Here is a 26,967-nt window from a genome sequence, read left to right on the forward strand (position 1 = left end):
CTGGGAAGTTAAATATGAACATTTATTAATATAACTATTATTTATAAAATACAATCTATTTATTACTGTAGTTGATTTAAAATTAATGTTACTGTAAATATTACATAATAGTGACATTTATTGATATAAATGTCCTCAAAAGGAAGGGAGTCAAACATAAGGAAAGCTCTGGGAGGAAAGCAGAGTGCTGTCAAGCAGGAGGGCTACTGACCTGGCACTCAAGAAACCTGCCATTTATTCCCACTCCGCAGCGAAACAGCTGTGTGACTACGCAGGTCTCTTAATCCCTTCGCATCTGTCTCCTTGGCTGTAAATAACATGATCCTTAAGTTACTTAGCAAGTCCAGAATTCTGAGTCTATGAGTTTACACCTTCCAACAGTGATAATCAGATATCAAGCTTGAAGACTACCAACAAATGTGGGCCAAATACAGATCATCAGGCATTCATGCAGATGCAAAGGATCCCATCAGCAGATCCACAAGAAGCACTCAGAACAGTGCCTGGCCCAGGCTGCGCTCTGAAACGTTGGTAATTGTTCATTCGTTCAACAAGTCCTGCAACTGACCCTAGAGGCAGGGATGGGAGATGAAGTCTTTGACTTCAAGCAGTTTATGGCAATGTCAGAACCAAGATAAAAGAGCACCTACAATTAGATACAGTCCCACTCATAGCAGTTAAAATCAGGTAGCTGGATAAACAAGAAAATGCAGAATCAGGTTAAATTTCATTAAAGAAAATTTACTATAGTAATACTGTTTCACTTCCTTTTTTGAAGGTGGATTAACGGAGGAAGGGCAGAGATATACCACGATGGCACTGCACAGCTTTAATTCTTAAAAAAGGAAGATGTGACAGTATCTAGTAAAAATGTCAGGTTTTAAGCATATTTCAATACATTCTCTTCTATCACAGAGATGGTCCACATATTTTAAAGAACCTGACAGAGACAACTACCCTAGTTTTGCCCGTAAGAAATTATAAGCAACCAGACTGGACAAAATTGAAAAAAAAATTAGGCTAACCTGATGAATAGGAATGAATGTTATAAATTATTTTTGAATACTGGCAGTACTGCTGTATACAGAGTGATTTTGCAACTCTTTATGCTTTTTTAAATGTTATCCATTTTTCTAAAAGTTTTCCCACTATTCTTCAAAATTCAAGATAGTGCTCCTGCCCTGATTGCAATCCTTATAAAATTTTCTGTAAACCAGGATCTCATTTTCCAAAACTAAAATAAAATAATAAAATACACATATAAGCACAGAAGGGATTCAGGAAGATATATACCAAAGTATTTTCTCAAGGAATCGGATTATGAATACTTATTCTGTTCTAGTAGTCTGCACTTTCTGATTCTCCCATAATGAGGACAGATTGTACAACTTAATCCAATCTATAAAAAAGGTGAGATATGGAATTTTTCATACTGATGGTCCTCTTTTAAAACTTCTAATTCATCTTCAACTAAGATAATAACTACTGTGCATGGCTTTCACTTTTGCGCCTAGTCAAAAATGCTTAAAGATGCATAAAGAGTTGCAAAATTGTCTCATGGTGCACCGGCATTTCCAGCACTGGAAGAAAAGAGTGATTACTATGGCATCCAGTTTCCTGCTGAGCAAATATGTTGCCTTCCTCGATAAGGAGACTGGATTTTCATCATGAAGTCCCTTTTCTGCCTCTAGCATTTGGTGCTTCTATTCTTCTAACAACAAACACAGTCTACCTGTACACATTCACATGTGATTTCTTAAAATGTGGAAGAGGGAGAAAATGTCACAGGATTTCTGCTTTCCACTAGCATGATCCTCAAGAAGAAGAGTACAAAAGCAATCAGGTGGACACCTGACCACCTTATACACAGATGGCTCATGCTGCTGAGCTACCATCACTAGGACATATGCTTTGTGTTTTCCCAACCTAAGCGATGAGACATACTCAGTCATTCACATGCATTTCTTCCTACTGGTGATATTAAAGGTTTAGACAAAAAGATTGGCCCAAATTTAAGATGCTTCCTATGGCTGACAGGAGAGAACTGATCCAGGATTGAACCTATGACTCTGGCCCCATTACACTAATCACCCATAACAATAGCATTTATTAGACATGTTCTATACTTCAGTTATTTTCTAGGTAATGATAAGGGCCTACTATTTTCTCACATGCTCCTCATACACACCTAAAAAAAAAATCCCTTCCTACTTTCAAAGCTTACTCATAACTCCCTCAGCTCTAAAACACAAAGGTTTTCTTCTTTATAGTCATTACGGTTAAGAAATATACCCTAGAAAGTTCTACTGCACAATGATTTATTCTATATAATAACTTTCTAAAACTCTTCTCTTGAAAATATCCTGGTACAATTTATGGGTGAATGAATAATATACTTTGCTTCCCAGGTGTATTTAGAAAAATAAATACAGTTCATTAAAATACACAGGTTACAAAATAACACGCCCAACTAAAAAGGAATTTCTGTTTCTTTTGTATTTCCTCCCATTACCCTTTCATGCATTAGCAATTAAAATCTTTCCTCTGGCACCATCACACTGAGTCAAGTGAACTAAGAGGAAAGTAACAGGACAAGACAGAACCAAACTGTATCAAATAAAGCAAAATCCGAAAGCACAGCATGCAGACAGAAGAGGGCTTGGGGAGAACATACACCATGGCTAGGATCCCCTAAGAAGCTTTACTCTTTGTAAAGAGGAAACCCCCAGGAAGCAATGTGAGCCTTTAGGACTCTGGGAGAGGTTTCTGGCCAAGGCGACAATGGACGCAGCTCTCCCCTTTCACATCCACTGAAGGCCACTTCTCTTTCTCTGACATTCCCACAGCACCTCCTTTTCTAGAGGGCCCTCACTTCTCCCAAGCACACTACTGTAAAGGGGTGAAAGCCCTCCCCAAGTAGTGTGTAAAGTCTCATCTTCATTCTGCCACTGTTTGACCTTGGGAGATCTTGGATCACCCAACCACTTGGGACTATGCTTTCTTTCTTATCTACTGACACATTGAACTTGATAACCTCTATCCCAACTCCACCATCTGCTGTGTGGCACCGACCACCTGATGACTCCAGGGGGGTAGGGCCTACCTTTGAGAAAGCACCAGTTAATTACTGGCAGCTGAGGGCCATGCTTTCTTAGGTGGAGAATCACTCAATTACCTTCCTCATCACCGCTCTTGTTTTGTGCCACGTTTTATCCTTTAAGCAGAGCCTCTACTTTGATCCCATGCAAGCGCTCCCTTAAGCCAAACCCTGAACACATTTTTATCTGGAGCAGATGCCCCAGATTCCTCCCTAATGATTTCCTTTACGAAGCCCTTGCACTACCCTTTATTTCTAGGCACTTACTTTTATTAAACCTTTATGTCTGCTCTCTCTCTTTATAATACACTGCCCATACTTATTTAGTTCTTCAGTACTAAAGGATGAAAAACCTTAATGGTCATTAGCCTCTTCCTTCAGCAGTGGGAGAGAGATGAAACAGAAATGAAACTTACAGGTCAGATCCAGCCTGCCACCTCTAGAAACAAGAGGCTTCAGGAGCTGCGGTACCACTCACCTCCTACAAGGGTGCTTTGGTCACCGGATACTTAACAGAAGCACAGGAAAGCAGAATTGCAGAAGTAATCCCCAGTGCTCAGGGTGCCCCTGCCCGGGAACTGAGTAAGCAGCAGGGGAAACTCCATCACGAGGCTGAACACAGCAGGCTCTCTTGGCCTGCAGCCTTGCACCAGTAGAATCACATAACTGTTTCCTCCATCCTGGAGTTCCTTGCTCCCCTAAACAATTGGCTCATTATGAAGTGACCACCTGTACAGTTTTGTTCAAGGGCGGGACATCTAGACTGTTCAACTTCTTGTTGTAGAGTAATAAACTGGCATTGTGGCACATACAGGTTGGGATATTGGTTAATGTGAGCCTCCCCCAAGGGAGGACACCCCTCATTGCACGCTTACAAATGAGGTCTCTGAATCTGCACATCTGGGATTCTAGGTCCTGGGGACAGGGAAACCATAAAGGGCATCTCAAATCCCAACGTGGGCCATGACGATTCATCAAAATACTGCCACCCCGTAAGGCCTAACAGAAGACAGTTTAGCAGCGTGCTCAGGAGACTCAGACTCGGAGCTAATTCCACATGCCACATACTCTGATGGTACTCATTAATACTCTGTTCACAGCTACTTAACGGAGTTAAGACTGATTTTATAATAAGCATTGTTCACACAACATACACCATCAGTACCCTCAAGTTCTTAGAATCCAGTCATTCTCTCAGGCTGAAAAACCAAGCTCCTTAAATCAAAACTATGCTGTTTATTTCTTTGCATAAAGCTAAGCTTTAGTCTAGCCTGAATTACACAAATTCGATTTTCCTGTGGACTGTAATATGATTATTTACACTAACTCCTCACACCTGTATATAGGGTTACAGCTTACATAAAACTTTAATATCTATCACATCACGTGGTCCCTAACTCATCAAGGTGGGCACCACTGTCCTCAGTTCAGATTTAAAGAAACTGAGCCTCGGGGATGTTTTGTAACTTGCCAATTTCTCTCTTTCTTTTGAGACAGAATTTCACTCTTGTCGCCCAGGCTGCAGTGCAAAAGCGCGATCTCCGCTTACTGCAACCTCTGCCTCCCAGGTTCAAGCAATTCGCTGGCCTCAGCCTCCACAGTAGCTGGGATTACAGGCACCCGCCACCATGCCTGGCTAATTTTTTCCTATTTTTAGTAGAGACGGGGTTTCACCATGTTGGCAAGGCTGGTCTTGAACTCCTGACCTCAGGTGATCCATCCCCCTTGGCCTCCCAAAGTACTGGGATTACAGGCGTGAGCCACCGCGCCCGGCCATAACTTGCCAATTTCATACAAGTAGCAGAGCCAGGACGGGCTCCTAGGACCACGGCCTCTTGCTACTCTATGCTATATGATCTGAACTACATGTGACTCCTTATGCTTGCTTTGCTACAGAACCAGAATGGAATGAGTTAACTTTTTAGAAGTGTTTAACTTACATATAGAAACAGCTAACTCATCTGGCAGGCCTAGAATCAAACTGTATATGTCGCAGGGCCTGCTGATCTCTACAATGCCAATGCACTACTCTATCTACAATTGGTAGGAGCAAAGTATGATCTTTCCTCTTCAAAAGAAGGCACCCTCCCCGAAAACTCAACTACGAGCTCCATTTATATTCTCACTGCCACACATGCTGACAGCCTCTGGGAGCCTGCTGTGGGAAACACAGGGAAGGGGACGGTGCATATGGTCTTCAGAGCCAAGGCAGAGTCTGAGATTCGCAAGCCAAGGTCTCAGCCTGTGCTTCATTCTGGGGAGGGGCCGCTGTCCCTGGGGCGCTACAGTCAGATGAGACACCAGGGCTTAGCAATCTCTCCCACTGCTAAATAATGCTCTTTGAGGCCTTTCAAAGGCCAACAGTGTAGGGAGGTGAGAAAGAAAAAAAAAATAGTGGGTAAGCCAAAGTAGACTGGGGATGGGGCTGGAGGGTGGGGAGGGGAGAAGGACGACACCAGGTATTTGGAACAACAAAAAGAGATGCAGATATGGAGAAAATCTTCCCTGTACCATAGAACCACCCCTTACCAGCATCACCATTTCCCAAGGTATATTAATAGGTTCCCTTTAAAAATAAATGCCAGGGGGAATATAGAGAGATCGAACAAGAAGGCTTACAAATTCACAATGCCATACTAGTGTATCAAAGACTATAACAGGTTCTGAAGTAAAGAGACCACGTTCCCCTAAATTGTTTGAACATGAAATGCATTTTCTGTGGAATATCTCCGAACATTTTGTGGAACGAGTGTTTACTGTAACAGTTTGAGAAATACCACTTTTAGGCCTTCAAAGAGTCTACCAAGAATTCCTCCAACATCCTCATTAACCTTCCCATTCCTACATTTCAGGATTCATTTGAGACTCATCCATCCTGAACCCCTCAGCCCTGACTGCTCCTGAGGCACTGGCCCCAATTATGAGTTCAGAATAGCCCCCCCGCTGGCCATACAGAGTCTGGACCAGGGGCTCATCTGAGTCTCGCTGTAAGCAGGTTGGATTCAAACAGCCCAAGGGTAAGATGTAGCCTGCTATGGAGGAATTTATAAAAACACAACAATAAAAAATTTAAAAACTTAAAGACAGAATTTTAACATTGTTTATTTGTCATCTCTGCATTTTCCATCTGTGGCTGCAGTCCTTGGGGCAAACTTGCTAGCACACCTGCCTGTATCTAACATGGTCTTCTCTTCTCCTGCACCTCAATTTTGGTGCTGCATGCGGCCTCAAACTGCTACTGCCTATCACTGGCTGCCTGTGAGGTGGGGGTCAGCATACATCCAAGGACATCCAGCCACATCCTATGCTTTCCAGCTCTGGCTACAGGGGGGCGCTGAGGAATGCCATGACGAGGAAGAGGAGGACTTCAGAGGAAATTAGGCCCTCCCTGCCAATGGCCCAGCACCTACCTGACACTCCACATTGCAGTAAAATGCCTGCTTGCATCTTCCACATTTGGACAATCCTTCTTTCCTTAAAAACAGAAAGGGCACTGTAGTGGTGAGAGGCACAGAAACGTGAAGCTGTACATTTTATCATGCAATAACAAAAGCCACCTGGTTGGAAAGCAGAGCCAAGGTTCACCTTACCTTACTCTCCCACCAAGAAGGCACATGTTCCTTAACGAGAGTTTGACCAGATTTAGCCTTTGAGGAGTGAGTGAGTCAAACAGCGCACGCACTCACATTTACCGAGCCCACCAGTATGAAGGGTGCTGTCCAAAGAGATGAGGGACAACGGCTCTGACTGACTGGTGACTTGGTCAAAATCACCAAGGCTATGAACATCATCTGTACTACTGGTCAGTAGTTTAGGGCAAGTCAAGGTTCTTATGTCCTGATTTTCTCATCTGCTAAAGAGGCACAGAAATAAACAAAACCATGTTGTAGGTTTGACCCCATGAAGATGAAGTGTTGGGGTGTAGCTGCTCTAGTGAAAATCCCATGTGAGTGACAACTCTCATTATTTAGAAACCGCAAGTAATGCAAAGATGGAATTTAGTATGCTAGGACTATATGAATGTCGTCCAGAAAGCTAAGTTTAAAAGTGCAACCTAGCAAGTGGAGATAGATTCTTTTTTTTTTTTTTTTTTAAAGACAGGGTCTCACTCTGTCACCCAGGCTGGAGTGCAGTGACATGATTCTGGCTCACTACAGCCTCGACTTCCCAGGCTTAGGCCATTCTCCCACATCAGCTCCCAAGTAACCGGGACTACAGGGCATGTGCCACCATGCCTGGCTAATTTTTGTATTTTTTGTAGAGACGGGGTTTCATCATGTTGCCCAGGCTGATCCCCAACTCCTGGGCTCAAGCCATCCACCCGCCTCAGCCTCCCAAAGTGCTGGTATTATAGGCATGAGCCACCGTGCCCCTGCCAAGAGATAGATTATTGAATACAGTATTATGGGATCTGATGGCTACACATGCCCATTTTGTCAGTGTACTATTTAGCTATTCTTCTGCCTCTTCATAATGGGGTCAATTCAACTTATTCATTGTTATATCATTTTCCTGCTTCCCATAAAGGACGGGGACATTGTTGCTTCCCAACTGTTAGGTGCTAGCGTGTGTATTGTGTGAGATGAACCAAAGCTTTTTCAAAAGCTGAAAAGCCACTGAATTAAGCCACATACTACAAAACTCTTTACTTTTTTTCCGAAGTAGGGAACAATTACATTGTTTAAGTCAGAGCGCAATCGGTAAAACCTGCTGTCTAACTCTTTCCCACCCCGGTGAAGCCAGCTTCTGGACTTGTGGAGATACCGACACCATGAAGCGGCTACGCTGCCACAGAGCCACCCTGTGCCACCTCGTCCCACCTCCTCTGCAGCCCAGCAGAGCTGACGGGGATGGGGGCGGGAGCGTGCACGGTGGGGCTGACATCTTATAATACGGATATACATATTGTCACGCTGCAGAATCCTCCGCGTCTTCTCGTTAGCAAGTGGTAGTCACCACACTCCTCCTACAGAATCAAGGAAGTCTTCCAAAAATTCTACTGTTGGAACTAAACAGACTGCCTTGCAGCTTTCATGACAGCACTTGGATTCCAAGAAGCAGACTGAAGAATGTGGGAGAAAAACACATCTCGGGGTTGAGGCATAAATAAATATTCCAAGTTTGCACACCTCAATAGTTCAAAAAGGAACCTGCTAATTTAGCTGATGTATTCTCTGGTCTAAAATACTCCTCCTAACCCCCAGGGTATATCTGAAGGGACTGAACTCTGACTTTGCATTTCGGAATATAAAAGAAACAAGATGCACAGACCCTTGCTCTCTCGGGAAATGCACTAAAAAAATCATGGTGGTCGTCAGTAAGCACTGGGTGACGTGCGCTGTGCAGAAATGCCCAGGGGAGGAAAAGCAAAGACAGCAGAGCCAGGGAGGAAGCTTGCAAACTTCTTTCCACAGAGAGGTGTATCAGGAAATAGATAACGGTGGGAGATGCTACCCTTTAAAAATGTCCATCTGAAAAGTCATCTTTAATGTTTGTTTTTATAGGGGCAGGTTAGAGACCTCTAAGAACTTGGTTGAAGCTTTTAACTTTCTCTAATAACCCACCTTCTCCCCCAACCCTAATGAAACAAAAGAAGTATGTAAAATTTCAAGGGCTTTTTGAAATTCATTCAACATGAATAAGTTAAACAGCATTTAACTCGTTGTTAAATGCTGAACAACAAAAAAATTAACAGGCTCAGAGGCCACCTAAAAGCCCATATGTAGGACCAGCAAAGAGCCTCTGACACCAGCGTTAAGAACACCTGATGTAAGAGATTAGAAAATCATCACGGTTAAAAAGATATTTATTAGCTCCACAACATACAAAAATGGCAAGGATTAATACAGGTTTTCTTGCACAGAAACCAGTAGTAAAGTTAACCTGAAACCAATACTTGTTTGCAGCCTCCACGTAACATCCAAGGAGATAGTAGGCAACTAGGCTCTAGGGAACTAAGAAAGAACTCCATTGAGATTTCATCAAAATAATACCTCTCCCAAAGGCTGGCCTTCATTCGAACCAGCTTGTCACCAAGTCCACAGCCACAAACAATAAAGAGCAGGAAGTAAAGGTTAACTTTTCAGTGTTGGCAATATGATATATACATCATTTCTACTATCTATCCCAGTGGTTCTCAAGAAGGTCTGCAGACTGCTGGGGTCCTGGAGACCCTTTCAGGGAGCTGGTGAGAGACAGAATTCAGATTATTTGCTTTTTTTCTCACTGTCTTAACATTTGCGATGCAGAAGGTGTAAGGCATAAAGGTTCCTGGAGGGTAGTAAACCTTCAGATGCCTGAGTGTAAATCAAAGCCCAGGAAACACTGTATTCTTTTTTTTTTTTTAGACAGAGTCTTCCTCTGTTGCCCAGGCTGGAGTGCAATGGTGCAATCTTGGCTCACTGCAACCTCCACCTCCTGGGTTCAAGCAATTCTCCTCCCTCAGCCTCTTGAGTAGCTGGGATGACAGCCAGGCGTGATGACGCCCAGCTAATTTTTGTATTAGTACAGACAGGGATTCACCATGTTGGCCAGGGTGGTCTCGAACTCCTGACCTCAGCTGATCCGCCCACCTCAGCCTTCCAAAGTGCTGGGATTACAGGCATGAGCCACCACGCCCGGTTGGAAACATTGTATTCTTTACTGCCACACTGTTAGTAAGAGGGGGAAAGCCAGTTTCACGAGTGTCCCTGACATTTATGAAATTAACTTTACTAAATGAATATTAACTTTACTAAATCTCGATTCTTAAGTATATATCTCTTTGGCATTGTATAGTGAAGCAGGAAGAATGCAAAAAGTATTTCTGCTTCGTACTGAAGTCCAGTGGCTATGTCACGAAAGAGCACTGGTGTGATCACTGGCGTTGTAAACTGAACTAGCCACTTTCTTCTTGGAACATTCCTGGCCTTTTCTTTCTTTCTTTTTTTTAACTTGAAAGAACAGCTTTAGATAAACTATGGTTATTCAGACTTGGGCATTTGGCAGATATATTACTGAAATGAATGAAGTGAGCCTGTCACTTCCAGGAAAACAACACTTGCTGCCAATGATAAAATTTGGGTTTTCAAGGAAAAATTAGAATTTTGGGAAACACAGATCTGCCATCCTGAGCCTGACAGCTTCTCAATACTGAAGACTTATCTGATGAGACTAGTGATAATATTAAGAAATATGATTTTTTGATATGGTTTGATAAAATGAGTCAATTTTCAGGAGAGCTGTACAATCGAGGTAACTAATATTTTCCAAATGGCCAATGACACTGTTTCAAAAGTTATGCATGGCAAAAAAGTCATTCCAAGTGTAAGGGAAGCCAATAGATTTTATGTCATTGAGTACATAAAGTTCACAATATGGCTTCTGATTGCACATCACAACTTTTAAGACAACATCAATTATCAAAGTTTAGTGATGAATCAAATAAGAACATTGCATGTAACTGAGAAAGGTATCGAAATACCCTTCTCTTACCAATTACATATCTATGTGAAGCTTTATTTTTACTACATAATCCAACTAAAACATGACAGACTGAATTCAGAAGCATATTTGAGAATCTAGTTGTCTTCTATAAATCCAGACATTAAAGAGACTTAACAAAAATTTAAAACAAAAACACTATTCTCAGTAATTCTTTTGTTTTGGAAGATATTTCTCACAGAAAAATGTTAGAATAGTTGTTATTTCAAAATGAAGAAACCTTCAAAATTTTCTGTTTAACTTGACATATGATACATAATGATAGATATAACTCATATAAACAAAAGCTCTCTGCGATTCTCAATAACCTTTAAGAGTACAGAGGGACCCTGAAACCAAAAAGTTTGAAAACTGCTGATCTATTTTAGTAATCTCATCAGGTCTAAGAAGAAGCTATTATTATTCCTATTTTCCAAATGAAGATAATGAGGGTCTTAGACATGAAACAACGAATCCAACATGGTCATTCCGCAAGTAGGTGGCAGAATTGGAATTCACAGATCTTGTTTCCATCATGCCGGAGCATCCTTCCTTGAGTACTGTGACAATGGTTCAGGAGGGGAGACTCCATGCAGCAAAAACAGTTTTTCTACGAGAGTGGATAAGCTAACAGTAACAACACAGCATGGGAGAGGCATGCTTTACTCTAGTCTGCATAATGCCCGGGCTCCAGGCTCCAGTGGTATCCCATTAATGTCACTTTGCTTTAAAGATAGAATGGGGAGGGGATCCAGGATCATTTTTCAAAATGAGATACGGGGAGGGAACATCCACACAAGAGCGTCTCTCAACTCACTGTGCTCCAGGAACCCATTTCACTTGAAACAGACTGTAAGAAAGCAAGGATTGATGTATTTATTGTGTACATAGGTCCTTCCTCTCATTCAGTACGGTGAGGCTACTTGTTTCTCCAACAGATCCTGGGAGAGTCCAAGCTGGATCATGTCCTCTAGGAATCTGGTGAGAGAACACTGCACTCCTCACTAAAAACTGAAAAGCTCTGCCTGGCTCTAGGGAAGACTTTACTACACGTATGCTCAGTGAACCAAATACCTGGTTATATGCAAATTTTCCTTTTTTAAAATAATAATTTCAACTTTTATTTTAGATTCTATGGGTACATGTTCAGGTTTGCTGCATAGGGATTTTGCATGATGCTGAGGTTTGGAATATAAATGATCCCATCACCCAGGTAGTGAGCATAGTGCCCAACACGTAGTTTTTTAGCCCTTGCTCCCTCCCCTCTCTCCTTCCTAGTAATCTCAGTGTCTAATGTTGCCATCTTTACGTCCATGAATATCCAATGTTTAGCTCCCACTTCAAAGTGAGAACACGGCTGGGCGCGGTGGCTCACGCTTGTAATCCCAGCACTTCGGGAGGCCGAGGCGGGCAGATTATGAGGTCAGCAGATCAAGACCACGCTGGCTAGCATGGTGAAACCCCGTCTCTACTAAAAATACAAAAAATGAGCTGGGCATGGTGGCACATGCCTCTAGTCCCAGCTACTCGGGAGGCTGAGGCAGGAGAATTACTTGAACTCGGGAGGCAGAGGTTGCAGTGAGCCGGGACAGCGCCACTGCACTCCAGCCTGGGCAACAGAGACTCCATCTCAAAAAAAAAAAAAAAGAAATGAGAACACGAGGTATTTGGTTTTCTGTTTCTGCATTTGCTTAGGATAAGGGCCTCCAGCTGCAACTATGTTGCTGCAAAAGACACAATTTCATTCTTTTTTATGACTGCATAGTATTCTGTGGTATATATGTACTATGTTTTCTTTATCCAATCCACTGTTGATGGGCACCTAGGTTAATTCTGTGTCTTTGCCAGTGTGAACAGTGCTACAATGAACATTTGAGTGTCTTTTCAGTAGAACAATTTATTTTCCTTTTGGTATATACCCAGTAAAGGGATTGCTTTACTTAAAACAGAATGATAGTTCTGTTTTAAGTCCTTTGAGAAATCTCCAAACTGCTTTCTACAGTGGCTGAACTAATTTACATTCCCACCAACAATGTATAAGCATTCCTTTTTCTCCACAGCCTCACCAGCATCTGTTGTTTTTTTTATTTTTCTGGAGACAGGGTCTCAATCTGTTGCCCAGGTTGGACTGCAATGGCATGATCATGGCTTGTAATTATGGCTACAGCCTCAAACTCCTGTGCTCAAGCGATTCTCTCACCTCAGCCTCCCAAGTAGCTGGGACTACAGGGACACACTATCATGTCTGGCTAATTTGTTGTCTATTTTGTAGATTATGTTGCCCAGGCTGGTCTCAAACGCCTGGTCTCAAGTGATCCTCCTGCCTCAGCCTCCCAAAATGCTGGGATTACAGGTGTGAGCCACTATGCACAGCCACATCTGTTATTTTTTCACTGTTTAATAATAGCCATTTTAACTGATGTGAGATGGTTTCTCATTGTGGTTTTGATGTGGATTTCTCTGATGATTAGTTATGTTGAACAATTTTTCATGTTTATTGGCCACTTGTATGTCTTCTTTGCCCACTTTTTAATGTTTTTTGCTTGTTCAATTAACTTCTTCACAGGTTCTGGATATTAGACCTTGGTCAGACGCATAGTTTGTGAATATTTTCTTCTACTCTGTAGGGTATCTATTTACTCTGTTGATAGTTTTTGTGCTGTGCAGAAGCTCTTTAGCTTAATTAGGTCCCACCTGTCAATCATTGTTTCAACTGCTTTTGAAGACTTAGTCATAGTTCTTTCCCAAGGCCAACGTCCAGAACGGTATTTCCTAGATGTTCTAGGATTTTTACAGTTTGAGGTCTTATATTTAAATCTTTAATCCATCTTGAGTTAATTTTTGTATATGGTAAAAGGTAGGGGTCCAGTTTCATTCTTCTGCATATGGCAAGCCAGTCATCCCAGCACCATTTATTGAATAGGGAGTCCTTTCCCCATTGCTTATTTCTGTTGACTTTGTCAAAGATCAGATGACTGTAGTGTGCAGCTTTATTTCTGGGTTCTCTACTCTGTTCTGCTGGTCTATGTCTCTGTTTTGTACCCATACCATGCTGTTTTGGTTAGCATAGCCTTACAGTATTATTTGAAGTTGGGTAATGTGATGCCTCTGGCTTTGGTCTTTTTGCTTAGGATTGCTTTGGCTATTTGGGCTCTCTTTTGGTTCTACATGAATTTTAGAAAGTTTTTTTCTTATTCTGTGAAAAATGACTTCAGTAGTTTGGTAGGAATAGTGCTGAATCTGTAGATTGCTTTGGGCAGTATGGACATTTTAACAATATTGGCTCTTCCAATCCCTGAGCATGGAATGTTTTACCATTTGTTTGTGTCATCTCTAATTTACTTCAGCAGTGTGAATTTTCTTAACATAGGTCTTCTTGGGCCAGCTTGCCTTCAGAGTAGAGAAGAAAAGCTAACAATTTTTGATAGCTACTGTTACTGATAGTGAATAACATAAGAATCGGCTTTGATCTATTTTGGTTTAAGCAATTCTAGATGAGGTGGGGTGGGGGCGGGTAGGAAGCACTGTTTAAATTATTCAGACGTGTGCTTCAGTTCTTTCCACAGCTAGCAAGAAATTTAAACTCTTCATAAGTCTCAGGGCTGAAATTCAAACTACAACTTGCTGAGCTGGTACCTGCACTGTGCATGTGTAGTACATGTGCTGGAGAGAGAAAGAGAGAGATCCTGTGAGTGTTCGACTATTACTGACTGAAGAGTTACAGCCAGAGAGAAACTTCATATGGGCTATCCATTTTCGTTGTAGGAATATACAAAGCAGTTGGAACAAACTCTGTTTCTACAAAAGACCAGTCGTAAATTTTTCGTTTGCAATGTAATATGATCTGAATTGTTCAGGAAGTTTGGGAAAAGACTGCGCAGAATAAAGAAAACAAAATTTCCCTAAAAAAAAAAAAAAAAGAACTGAACCCCAAAGGAGTGGAACAAAAAGGAAAGTGTAGAGTGAATCACTAATAACCTCTCACAGTGGTTCTCAACCTTGGCTGTCTGGGGCAGGGCTCATCAGTTCTCATTCAGTTGGTATGTGTCCGGCCCAGGCACTAGGACTTTTGGAAAGCTCCCAGGAGATTCCAATGTGCTTCTAGAATGTGGAGTCACAGGCCGATGGTAACACATTTGGGTGGAGTGGCTTTTTCGTGTGGAAATTGCTGTATACAGTTGAAGCACTCTGCAAGGCAGATTGTTTAGATTTTTCTGATATTCTTAAGAATGAATCACAGGATGGATCAGATTGTTTAACCACCTTGATGATGAACGTTTACATAAGAATAAAGTAGCTGACCCTGTCTTTTTCTAATCTGTGATGACGACGTATCCTAGAAGCAGGTGCAAGTTTTAGGAAAAAAATCCTCAGGTTTCGTTCTGCTGCTTCTTGATTCCTGTCTCACAATTTAGGATGAATATGATGAGTTACTCTTCCCACTTCCCTCTCTCAAATCCTTTTTTCTTTCTGGTACTTGATGTGCTATGTGATCTGGGGCAAGTTATTAGTCCTTTCTGAACCTCAGTTTCCTTCACTGTCAGATAAAGATATCATTTCCACCTCATAGGTTTGCTATGAAAGTTAAATGAGAAAATGCAAGCAAACATTTAACACATCGCTTAGAACACTGTAAACATTCAATAAATGCTGGGTACTACCACACTTATAATTAGTCTTTGTGCTTTTTTTTTTAAAGTGATGTCAACTATTGAAATACCATCAGCACAGTCTCACTCAGACTCACAGCTAGAGGATCTATGTTTCTAAAGCCTTTGTTTTATGGGCAAATATCTACCCTGCTGTGAACAGAAGGGCTCTTTGAACGTAAGAAATAGTTCCATCCACAAAGGAAGAAAAGAAATGTTACAGGAAAATGCAAGTATTTGATTATTACTGACTGCAACAGAACTTAGAAGACACGCTCCTGTCATTTCCTACTGGAGGAGACACACACAGCGATTAATTTCCTTGCTTTTAAAAATCGGAAACCATGAAGATCAACAAGTTAGAAATGTAATTAACAACTCCTGCTAGTTAATGCGTTGCCGCAGGTGCTGTTGGTCTAGATAAAAAGGATTTGATTCTGTAAGCTCCCTACTTTCTGCTACTGAAATGAATGCTTAGTGGGTTTCACCATGAAAGAAAATGATACTGGCATAGACGGGGTTTGCAATAACAATTACTTTTAACTAATGGTGACAGAAGAAGTGACAAGTCTGCTCTGTTGAACAGAGGCAGCCCCAGCCAAATGAAAAAGAGAAAGGGAAAAAAGCCCAGCAGCGCAATATAACTTCACCATAGGTTGAAATAAGACAATCAGAAACAAAGTTAGCCTCCCACCCAGCGAGGGTGGTTATCCTAGCAAGGCCTCCAATCTTGTTTAAGAGAAATAAAAATTGGAGGAATTGTGGCAGAACCCTATTATAACCCTGGTCAGGGGACAAGGATAATACTCAGGCTACAGGTTTTTGTGTGATAGTGAAAGGTGCTCCACACATCACTTTAATCCACAATGTAACAGTGAACGGGACCCACGTGCAGCAGGGGGCTTCTTCCCAGGGCTGTGCTGAACCTTCGCTCAGCACCAGGCTTTGTTCTGAGGCTTGTTAAAAGTTAGAACCCGCATCCTCTTGGGGAGGTAGGAAATATTTAGGGCAGTAAGGTGGCAACTAATAGGTTTTCCCAACTATTGGAACTGGAGCTGTAATTTACAAGGAGGAAGCTGGGTTTAGTGGTTAGGGTGATGGCTGACCTAGTTACAAAATAACACGGATTTGTTTTCATGCAGGCTCTGGCCCAGACAAAATTTACCTTTGCCTTAGAAAGAAAAAAAGAAATTCACAAAGCTTATGAATACAGGAGAGAAATATTTAGCCTGTGAAACAGCGAACATTACATTTTCATTTCAGCCCCTGGACACCTATATCCGAAGCTCCTCTTGTAGGCCCCGCACAATTTCTAATAGTTAAAGCTTGTCCAAAGAATGAATGTACGCACTTTTAAATTTCACATTTTCCTGTGGAAATGCTGTCTTAACTTTCGTGCAAGGTCAGAATGACACTTCCTTGCTACTTTTATCTTTACTTCTCTAATGCCTTCTGATTGAAAAGTCAAAAGCAAAAAAACAACGAATGCCTTTCTAACTCAGTTCTCTCATAAAGGAACTGACAATAAAATAATATCGACTGTTTCTTCCAGTTAAATGACAGATGTTACTATTAGTACCTTGTAATGTATACCAATATTATTAGAGTCCCCTATGCTTGCTGTTGCATAAAACTCATGTGATTAAATATCAAGGAAAACAACACCACCAAAGTAATATGAATTTAACTACTTGAAAACTTAAAATACTCCTAACAGTATTCCTCACTTCAACATTCTGTACATAAAACACAAATAAACCATGGTAAAAATTCCTTTATAGTCTAATGCTAATTGTGAGTTCCCAGAACATGGTCAGGTCTGCTGCAGCAAAACATGAGTGTTAACTACCTGTCCAGACAGACCTGTTCTGAATCTTACTTACGGGAAAATGTGTGTTTTTTGTTTGTTTGTTTGTTTGTTTGAGAGAGGGTCTTGCTCTGTCGTCTAGGCTGGAGTGCAGTGGCGCAATCTTGGCTCACTACAACCTCTGCCTCCCAGGTTCAAGAGATTCTCCAGCCTCAGCCTCCAAGTAGCTGGGATTAATTACAGGCATGAACCACCATGCCCAGCTAATTTCTGTATTTTTAGTAGAGAGAGGGTTTCACCATGTTGGCCAGGCTGATCTTGAACTCCTGTCCTCAAGCCATCCGCCCGTCTTGGCCTCCCAAAGTGTTGGGATTACAGGCATAAGCCACCATGCCTGGCCTGGAAAATGTTCTTTTTAATTGCCTACAAAAGAATTTTAAGAGTCGACATTCTCTCATCCCCTCAGTTTTATTTTCTTGCAAACAAAATATAAAAAATTGAATTACCAATTTGTTTAGGCGAATTACCCCCAATTGTGGACTTTACCTTGAAAACTTAAACTGATCAGATGCCATCTGAACAGATTTAGCAGACGTTTTTCTTTCAATCCTTATTGATTCTATTTGTATTTCTCTGAATGAAGAACATTTTTTATACTATAAAATCTTGCACATAAGGCAGTAAGAAGACATGTTAATCTATCATAGCTAAGTAATTTATATTCAAAAGTGTTATTTTCTAGGTACAAAAGTACTGTGCTACAGCCATACTGGGAAATAATATAGTTGTTAAAAAAAAAAAAAAAATTGAGCAGCTGGGCGCGGTGGCTCATGCCTGTAAATCCCAGCACTTTGGGAGGCTGAGGTGGGCGGATCACCTGAGGTCGGGAGTTCAAGACCAGCCTGACCAACATGGAGAAACCCCGTCACTACTAAAATTACAAAATTAGCCAGGCATGGTGGCGCCATGCCTGTAATCCCAGCTACTCGGGAGGCTGAGGCAGGAGAATAGCTTGAACCCAGGAGGCGGAGGTTACAGTGAGCCAAGATCACATCATTGTACTCCAGCCTGGGCAACAAGAGCAAAACTCCGTTCCCCCGCCAAAAAAAGAGCTATTTGGGGAAATCTGCCCTGCCTACATGAGAGTGGTAAATAAATATAAATATCAGGCAAAATGATTCAGCATCCAAATGGCCCACATGACCCGGAATTGAGAGCAGAAAGCTACCCCTAGGACTGAGCTCTTTGAAGACACAGAAGTTAGGGAAATAGCACCTACTGAGCATATTGTCTTACTCATCTCTGAAACTCCACAGTGAGAGCACAATGCTTGAAAGAGTATGATGTTCAATAAATACAAATAGTAAATTATTGCAAAATACAAACAAGTTGATAAATAAAATGAAAGATGTGTGGGCTGAAGTAGTCAAGAAAAAGCTTTGGACCAGGCGCGGTGGCTTATGCCTATAATCCCAGCACTTTGGGAGGCCAAGGTGGGTGGATCACCTTAGGTTGGGAGTTCGAGACCAGCCTGGCCAACATGGTGAAACCCCATCTCTATGAAAAAATACAAAACTTAGCCAGGCGTGGTGGCACGCACCTGTAATCCCAGCTATTCAGTAGGCTGAGGCGGGAGAATCGCTTGGATCTGGGAGGCGGAGGTTGCAATGAGCCAAGATTGTGCTATTGCGCTCCAGCCTGGGTGACAGAGAGAGACTCTGTCTCAAAAAAACAAAAAAGCAAAACAAAATAAAAAAAGAGAAACAGAAAAAGCTTTGGAAAGAGATGCAATTTGATCTGAATCTTTCTTGAGTATAAATAAACGGAGGCTCTAAGGCCTTACCTAGGAAGAAGGCAGAGGATAAGGAAGGAAATATTACAGAGAAAAGTATTCTAGATGACAAATGGACAACAGGAAGAATGAAGAATGACATTCCTCAGCTTTGCAAAGACCACCCAAATTGAACTTAGAGTCTAAGTCAAAATGCAGTGAGGGATAATGCTGGATATGATGGGAGGGGCACTTAGTAGGGAATCTGTCCTGAAGAAAGCAGGGAGTCAATGAAGAGTTCTGAGAGTATTTACAAGGAGTCATTTCCAAGAACGAACAGCTGCAGATTAAGAGAGATGATGAGGCCTATGCAAAGGGCCACTAGTAAGATAAGATGCAGAAATGAGACTAGTACCTTTCACAAATATTTACTGCAGGAACAGAGGCTAGTCTTCTTGCTAAATCCTGGGGTTACAAAGATGAGTAAGACCTAGTTCATGCATACAAGGAGTAAGTGTGATAAAGGAAGTTTGTATGAGGTGCTGTGGGAGCAAAGATGAAAGGAACTAATCTAGCCTGCAGAAATCAGGACAGATTTCTCAGAACCAAAGGAGAGAGCCAGGCAAAGAGGGACACGGACAAGAGAATCAGCAAGGTGCATATATGTGTGTGCATGTGTGTATTCATTACTATAAGCAATTTAGGACGACCAGAGTGAAAATAACACAGCAGAGCAAGCTAGACTCAGATATGGCTCCTGAGGCTTGGCCTGAGGGTGTCCATCAGGAAGCCCTTAATCTATCATGGAGTTCTATCAGGGGCAATCCTCAGATTCACAGACAGAGTTAGATCAAGAAAGGTGGGCTTCTCTCTCTCTATCTCTCTCTCTCTGCACCTAGAAAATATTTAGTAGCTGAGTATCTTGTAAAGCTGGAACATGTGCAGAAATCAATTAAATACTGGATGAAATAGATTTTTCCTAAATCCCTACTTCCTTATTAACTTGAATGTTTTAAAGTTTAAAAAAAAAAAACAAAAAAAAAAAACACCCTAAAGGGTTTTTTTAGATTACTGTTTAAAATATTTACTCAGGTGGCCAGGCGCAGTGGCTCACGCCTGTAATCCCAGCACTTTGGGAGGCCAAGGCGGGTGGATCACGAGGTCAGGAGATCGAGACCATCCTGGCTAACACAGTGAAACGCCGTCTCTACTAAAAATACAAAAAAATTAGCCAGGCGTGGTGGCGGGCACCTGTAGTCCCAGCTACTCGGGAGGCTGAGGCAGGAGAATGGCATGAACCTGGGAGGCGAAGCTTGCAGTGAGCCGAGATCGAGCCACTGCATTCTAGCCTGGGTGACAGAGCAAAACTCTGTCTCAAAAAAAATAAAATAAAATAAAATAAAATAAAATAAAATAAAATATTTACTCGGGTGTATGGATAGGTCATATTTTATTAACTTCTAAAATATATCTACCCAGAGCTGCTGCTATTTTAACCAACATAGGGATGTTGCCAATTCATTGGACCTAAGTATTATCTTATCAAAGCTCTCTCTTAGCTTGTGTCAGTCATGAGACAGGGTGTTGTAGCTGTAGGGGTGGAAGCATGTGATGTCCTTCCTCATTCATCACAAGGGTCATGGCCAACACCCCTGGAAGAAAAGACAGATTAACAAGATAAAAACATAACAAATTGATTTAGTCAAAGTTTTTACGTGACACAAGATCCTTCAGAATGAGAGCCCAATAACTCAAGAACTCAAGGAAAACTGCCTATGTTTATGCTTAGGTTCAATGAAGAATGGACAAAAGGGTATGAGCTAACAATGGTAATAGACTGACGGGCAGGGAAGGTCACAGAGTCTTTGCTTCTGAGGCCCTTCCAACCCCCTTCAGTGGAGAGTGCTCTGTATGCCAAAGGGCCAAACTTTGGGGTATCACTTTCTGAGTCCCAACATGGTTAAACATTCTGGTTAACAGAATGTTCTTCATGACATACGTGGATGATCAGAAGAAAGAAAAACCCGCAAACCTTCCTGCCTTTTATACAGCATCTGCTGAAGCCTTACAGAGTCCAAGGAACTGGGGGTAAAATAAAGATGAATAAAAGCTGCGGAAAATAAGCTCCATGGTGGTAGGGATTTTTGTTCCTTTTCTTTGGAGTTGTTTTCCAGAACTGTAGAACCCACTAAGTGTCCATAATGTTTTTGAATGAGTTAAAAAACAGAATTCCTACCCTTAGGGAGTATACTATTGGCTCATAATTAAATGTGTCTTATTGTTGAGGTTTTAAGAACATATGAGGTTATCACTGTGAACAGCAACTGTCACTGTACCACGGATTCATGGAATTGACAGAGAAGAGATTTTTCAGGTGGTGGCAAATGAGCAAATGTTTCCTACCCAAACATCACCAGAGTAAGAAAAATCACCATCTCCTCAAAAATATGAGCCAGTACCTACATCCCTGAAGAGTCTTTCTTGGTACCCATAGATTAATGAGAACCCAGATTTCAACATAACTCCTTCCAAGTGCCAAGACATACAATCCTTGAGATTTTTATCTGGCTCTAATAAAAACCTGTATCTTTTTGGACAGCCAGATTATCTTATCACGTCCCTCCCCCAAGATACGTTCAGGTCTTCAAGCCCTGTGTGAATTTCACTTCTCTAGCAAGTTGTCCTTGTTTCTCTTCTCCTCCATGGTGACTCTGTGTCCCCTGGGCACCAACACACCCTGTGCATCACAGAGCACTCACTAAGACACAACTGTGTCTTTGTTATTATAGCACGCATTCATTTTTATCTCTAGGGACTATAAACTTGCCAAAGACAAGCACTTATGAATTCTCAGATCTACTTTTTCTATAAAAGCTAACCCAATCCATTTTAATAATATACATGCAATATTTCTACCTAGTCATCCGAAACCTTCCACTTCATGTACAAGAGTCACTAGATTTTATGTTAATAAATTGACACAAGGAGTCCCATACTATTTTTAAATTTTTGATTGAAGAAGAATCTGAGAGACACAGCTGGATTCTCAGCGAATGTATGGACTAGAAAGATAAGTTGTTTCCTGAACCTTCAAGACTTTTTTTTGTATTATTTTCCTGCTAAATTGCATATTTCTGTCCTTCAGAGAAGTCTTGAAGAGATCTGATTTCCTTCTGTTCTATTGTGTTGGTGTGAACGCCTTTGCAATTGAATAGGAGGCCGCGGAGGGTGGCAGGAACAAGTCGGCAGAAGTTACACAAAGTGAGGTGTGTGCTTTGTGACTGGTTACAGCTCTAATGAGGCCAAGGTCATGGGTTCAACCCCTGAAAAGGCAGGTACTTCAGTTAATTCCCTGCCAAAGGACTGCACCCCTAAACTACTGCAGATTTCCTAGAAATCCAAAGAAGTGAACGTTGGGGATGTGGGTGGGCTAACAATGCAAGGTCCTGAGAGGCAAAGGAGACCTCAAAATGCCCTGCCTCCCCCAAGTGTCAGAACAGGCCACTCATCAGGAGGAAGGGGCCAGTGCAGGGGCCCCTGCCCTGACACAGCTACAGAAAAACGCTGAATGAGCAGGAGGATCAGAAGAGAGCTCAAGGTCTGAATCTGCCAAGGACAATCAGGGTAACTTGTTCTAGGTGTGTCTAGTTCCCGAGTGATCATCAGGACACACATACACACGTATTCAAAGATACACAACGAAACCCATAGAGGAGCTGCCTGCGAGAAGAGCCAGAAATGAGAGGGGACGTTCTGAAAAACCAAACTTGCCTTGCACATACCAGATAAAAGCATGCCTTGAACTCAGAAGTATGATTACCTCAACTGTACATCTGAGGTCCAAAAAAAGATGTGTGTGGATCGGGGGGAGTGAATTTAGTTATTCATGACTCCAGGAAGATAAAGCATGCTTGTAATTATTGATGGCTTCCCTCGAGGACAGAAATAAAGTGGCATAAAATAGTAATTATTTCATATTTTTAGACTGACAGGGAAAAGAGGAGGGAATATTAACCTAAGTTCAAAGCAGTAAGCCTAAAACACCCAAATACAGTAGAAACTTCCTTTGCAATTCTCTCACTATATCAAATCTTAAAAGAGACAATTTTGCTGTCCTGAATTCTCACGAATTCTGAGCTCTCCCCAAGACCAGGTTCCTGCCAAACTATAGCAGTGAGCCCCGTATCTTCTCAAAGAAATGTAACATAGTTTTACAAGAACCTTCTCACAGGTGGTGTGCAACTTGCCTGTTCTACAGGAGTACCAACCAGGGGCCTCCTTCTACCGCTGCACCATAAATTCCATTTCCACAACTCAGCGATTTAACTTCTGCAGAGAGAGAGCCTGAAGGATGGATTTGCTTAAGGAGCAAAAAAAAAAAAAAAAAAAAAAAAGGCTGTGGGCTGATGCTGCCCTATCACACAGTACAGAAACAAACTCTTTCTTTTCTTTATTATACTCTAAGTTCTAGGGTACATGTGCACAACGAAACTCTTTATATGTAGGTATAAAGGCTGAGATGACTAACTCTGGTTTAGTCCTAGCGTAATATTAAAAATATTCCAAGCCCACAAAAGGACCAAAGCCTCGTGTTCTTTTTATGTTTTATTACATAATAATTCATACATATAAAAGAATATGTGTAGCTCTTATGCAAATTTCAAAGCATTATAATCTAAGTCCATATCAGCATAAGATATAGATCTAAAATGGCTGAATCATTTTTTAAAACTTAAAACAATTCTTTAAACAACGCATTCGTTTGTTAAGTTGTTGGGCAATTATAAATTGTGTTCAATCAAGGAGATATCAGAGATGGATTAAGTCCCCAGTCTCCAGGGAACCACACAGTAGTAAAGTAGGGTTAAGTGCCCAGGTGAACCACACAGTAGGTTCAGGCCAAAGGGGGCACCGAAAGATCACAAAAAGAACACGGGGATTTCGCTCCATCCTTGAAGGTCACGGAGTCCAGCCTTTAAGAGGCACTCAATAAATATTTGACAAAAAAGGTGTGAAATTCAGAGAAACTGCTTAACTTCTCTTAACACTCAGTTTCTTTCTATGTAAAATGGAATAAGGCCCTGTGTATACCAGCCATCCTTGGAAGGATCAAAATAAGAATGTATCTGGAAATGCTTTATGGGCTGCAAAGAGCAATATGATTTAAAGAAATGCCATTTTATACAGGTTCTTCAGATTTTTTTTGATTGAGAGGATTCTGTGCAATTGCTTTGGGGAGGGAAAGGTGTTAGATGGTGGTTTTAACTCACCAGGGTTTGAATTTCACTTCAGGATATCCTGCTGTTATTCTGTCTCTTTCATCTGAAATCGGTTCCAAACGTGCAGCTTGGTCACTGAGTCCCTATAAGCTATAACAGAAATTATGTTCCCCGCATATGAAAAATTAACGTGAGTTACAGCACCTGGCACATTTGAAGTCTTAAAGGCCGGCTCCTTGCTGCAGCTGAAACAATTGTGCTGAACGTAAAAGGCAGAAAGGAGCCCTGATATCCTTGCAATGTGGAAAATTCTGTTTCCTTCCATTTCTCTCTATAAATATTTGTTTAATCTTATTAAAAGAATATTAAAGTGCTTAGGCACTTTGGAGTGAGAAAAGGCTCTTTTCTGAAGAAGGTTTACCTGTGTAGGTATGTTATATTATTCCCATTAGGTTTTGAAAAATCCTGAAAACTGACCCCAGACGCCCATCGTTAATTCTGGGGAACCCAAGGTTGAGAAGTGCTGGTTGTGGCTATGGGTCAACAGGCCATCTTTTTTTTTTTGGAGACATAGTCTAACTGTCGCCCAGGCTAGAGTACAGTGGCAACATCTCAGCTCGCCACAACCTCCACCTCCCGGGTTCAAGCGATTCTCCTGCCTCAGCCTCCCGAGTAACTGGGATTACAGGCACCTGCCACTATGCCCAGTTAATTTTTGTATTTTTAGTAGAGATGAGGTTTCACCACGTTGGCCAGGCTGCTCTCAAACTCCTGACCTCAGGTGATCTGCCCACCTCGGTTTCCCAAAGTGCTGGGATTACAGGTGTGAGTCACCGCGCCCAGCCAATAGGCCAGCTTAATGGTGATTCCACTGGTCAACAATTTCCAGTATTTCCTTCCCAGTATCCACTCCTCCCCACAACATAAAAACGCCCCTAAAATTGTAATATTTTATTACACAATTTAATTAAGTTAGAAACATTTAGCCAGCAGAGTTCATTAAACAAGTATAAGAGATCAGGCCAGGCGTGATGGCTCATGCCTGTAATCCCAGCACTTTGGGAGGCCTAGGCAGGCAGATCACCTGAGGTCAGGAGTTCAAGACCAGCCTGGCCAACATGGTGAAACATCGTTTCCACTAAAAATACAAAAATTAGCCAGGCATGGTGGTACACACCTGTAATCCCAGCTACTCGCGAGGCTGAGGCAGGAGAATCACTTGAACCTGAGAGGCGGAGACTGTGCCATTGCATTCTAGCCTGGGTGACAGAATGAGACTCCATCTCGGGGAAAAAAAAAAAAAAGAGATCAGGCTATGATTTTGATGGCTCACTGTGTGCTAGGGTTGTACTGAGTACCTAACTTTCTTCACTCTGTCATTTAATTCTCATGCTGAGCTTGGTAGGGTGGGTGTTCACACGCTTTTATTTTTTTTGAGATGGAGGCTAGAGTGCAGTGGCGTGAACTCAGCTCACTGCAACCTCTGCCTCCTGGGTTCCTAGGTTCAAGCCATTCTCCTGCCTCAGCCTCCCAAGTAGTTGGGACTACACCACACCCGGCTAATTTTTGTATTTTCAGTGGAGACAGGGTTTCACTGTGTTGGCCAGGCTGGTCTCAAACTCCTGACCTCAAGTGATCCATCCGCCTCAGCCTCCCAAAGTGTTGGGATTACAGGCGTGAGCCACCATGCCCAGCCCGTACTTTTTTATTTTTATTTTTTTAAGAGACAGGGTCTCACTTTGTCTCCCAGGCCGGAGTAAGTGATATGGCTCACTACAGCATCAACCTCCTGACTCAGGGGATCTTCCCACCTCAGCCTACCCAAGTGTAGCTAGGACTACAGGCCTGGGCTACCACAGCTGGCTAAACTCAATACATTTTTTTTTTTTTTTTTTTTTTTTGTGTAGAGAATGAGGTCTTGCTACATTGCCCAGGCAGGTCTCAAAATCCTGGCTTCAAGCGATCCTCCCACCTTAGCCTACCAAGTGCTGGGATTAATGGCACTGGCATTAGTATGCACATTTTACAGATAAGGGAACCTGGGAGTTCAGAGAGGTTAAGTGATAACTGGCCTAAAGACAAACCATCTGGAAAGAATGAAATCAGAATTCAAACCCAATCCACCTGCCACAAAGTCCCTGCTTTGCGGTTTCAACTGAAATAAGGTCATGCACTAACGACATTTCAGTCAATGACAGACCACGTGAACAAAGGTGGTCCCATAAGATTGTAATACTATATTCTCACTGTGCCTTTTCTATGGATACACAAATACTTACCATTGTGTTACAATTGCCTACAGTATTCAGTACAGTAACATGCTGTACAGGTTTGTAACCTAGGAGCAATAGGCTACACCATACAGCCTAGGTGAATAGTAGACTCTTTCATGTAGCTTTGTGTAAGCATACTCTAGCATGCTGGCACAAGGACCAAACTGCTTTACTAAGGCAGTTCTTGGAACATATCCTTGTCATTAAGTTATGCATTAATGTACAGGAAACCTTGAAATACTGAAAGGCGGAAAGTGAAAACAGCATTTCCTTACCTAACATACAGATTGCTGAATTTTGTATTCTTTAATGGAACTTTTTACAGGAAATCTGTTGTATGTATGTTTTAGTCTTACCACCTATTTTATAAAACTACATCTAAAAAAGAAGGGGAATCCCTTTATTAGAGCACGTAATTCAATTTTTTTAAATTCAGAAAACATAATGATTTAAATCCATCTGAAGCCACTTCTCCCCCGAGACAACTCTGAAAGCATTCTGAGGAGAGCCAGAGTTACAGCAGCCCTGGGGACAAGGTCCCCTTCTCATGCACAGCTTCAGACAGCCAGAACCAGGGTTAGTTCACAGAACTTCAGGAAAACAGCATTAGGATTTCATGGCCCTTAATACTGATAAAGATCAACTAAAAATTATTCTGCCGGTTTGATAAAACAAGAGGAAAGCTAAGAT

The 26,967-nt window shown here is 41.8% G+C and overlaps 1 protein-coding gene across 1 annotated transcript in view; it reads right to left on the reverse strand.

The window, feature by feature from the left end:
• Window positions 1–26,967, reverse strand: part of SMYD2 (SET and MYND domain containing 2) — a 55,578-nt gene that overhangs the window by 24,522 nt on the left and 4,089 nt on the right. Inside the window, exon 2 of the mRNA XM_050761813.1 lies at window positions 6,508–6,571. Within this exon, the coding sequence (XP_050617770.1) occupies window positions 6,508–6,571 (64 nt within the window). The remainder of the gene's footprint in view (window positions 1–6,507; window positions 6,572–26,967) is intronic.

Source organism: Macaca thibetana, chromosome 1 (assembly GCF_024542745.1).
Source record: "Macaca thibetana thibetana isolate TM-01 chromosome 1, ASM2454274v1, whole genome shotgun sequence".
NCBI classification, from domain to species: Eukaryota; Metazoa; Chordata; class Mammalia; order Primates; family Cercopithecidae; genus Macaca; species Macaca thibetana.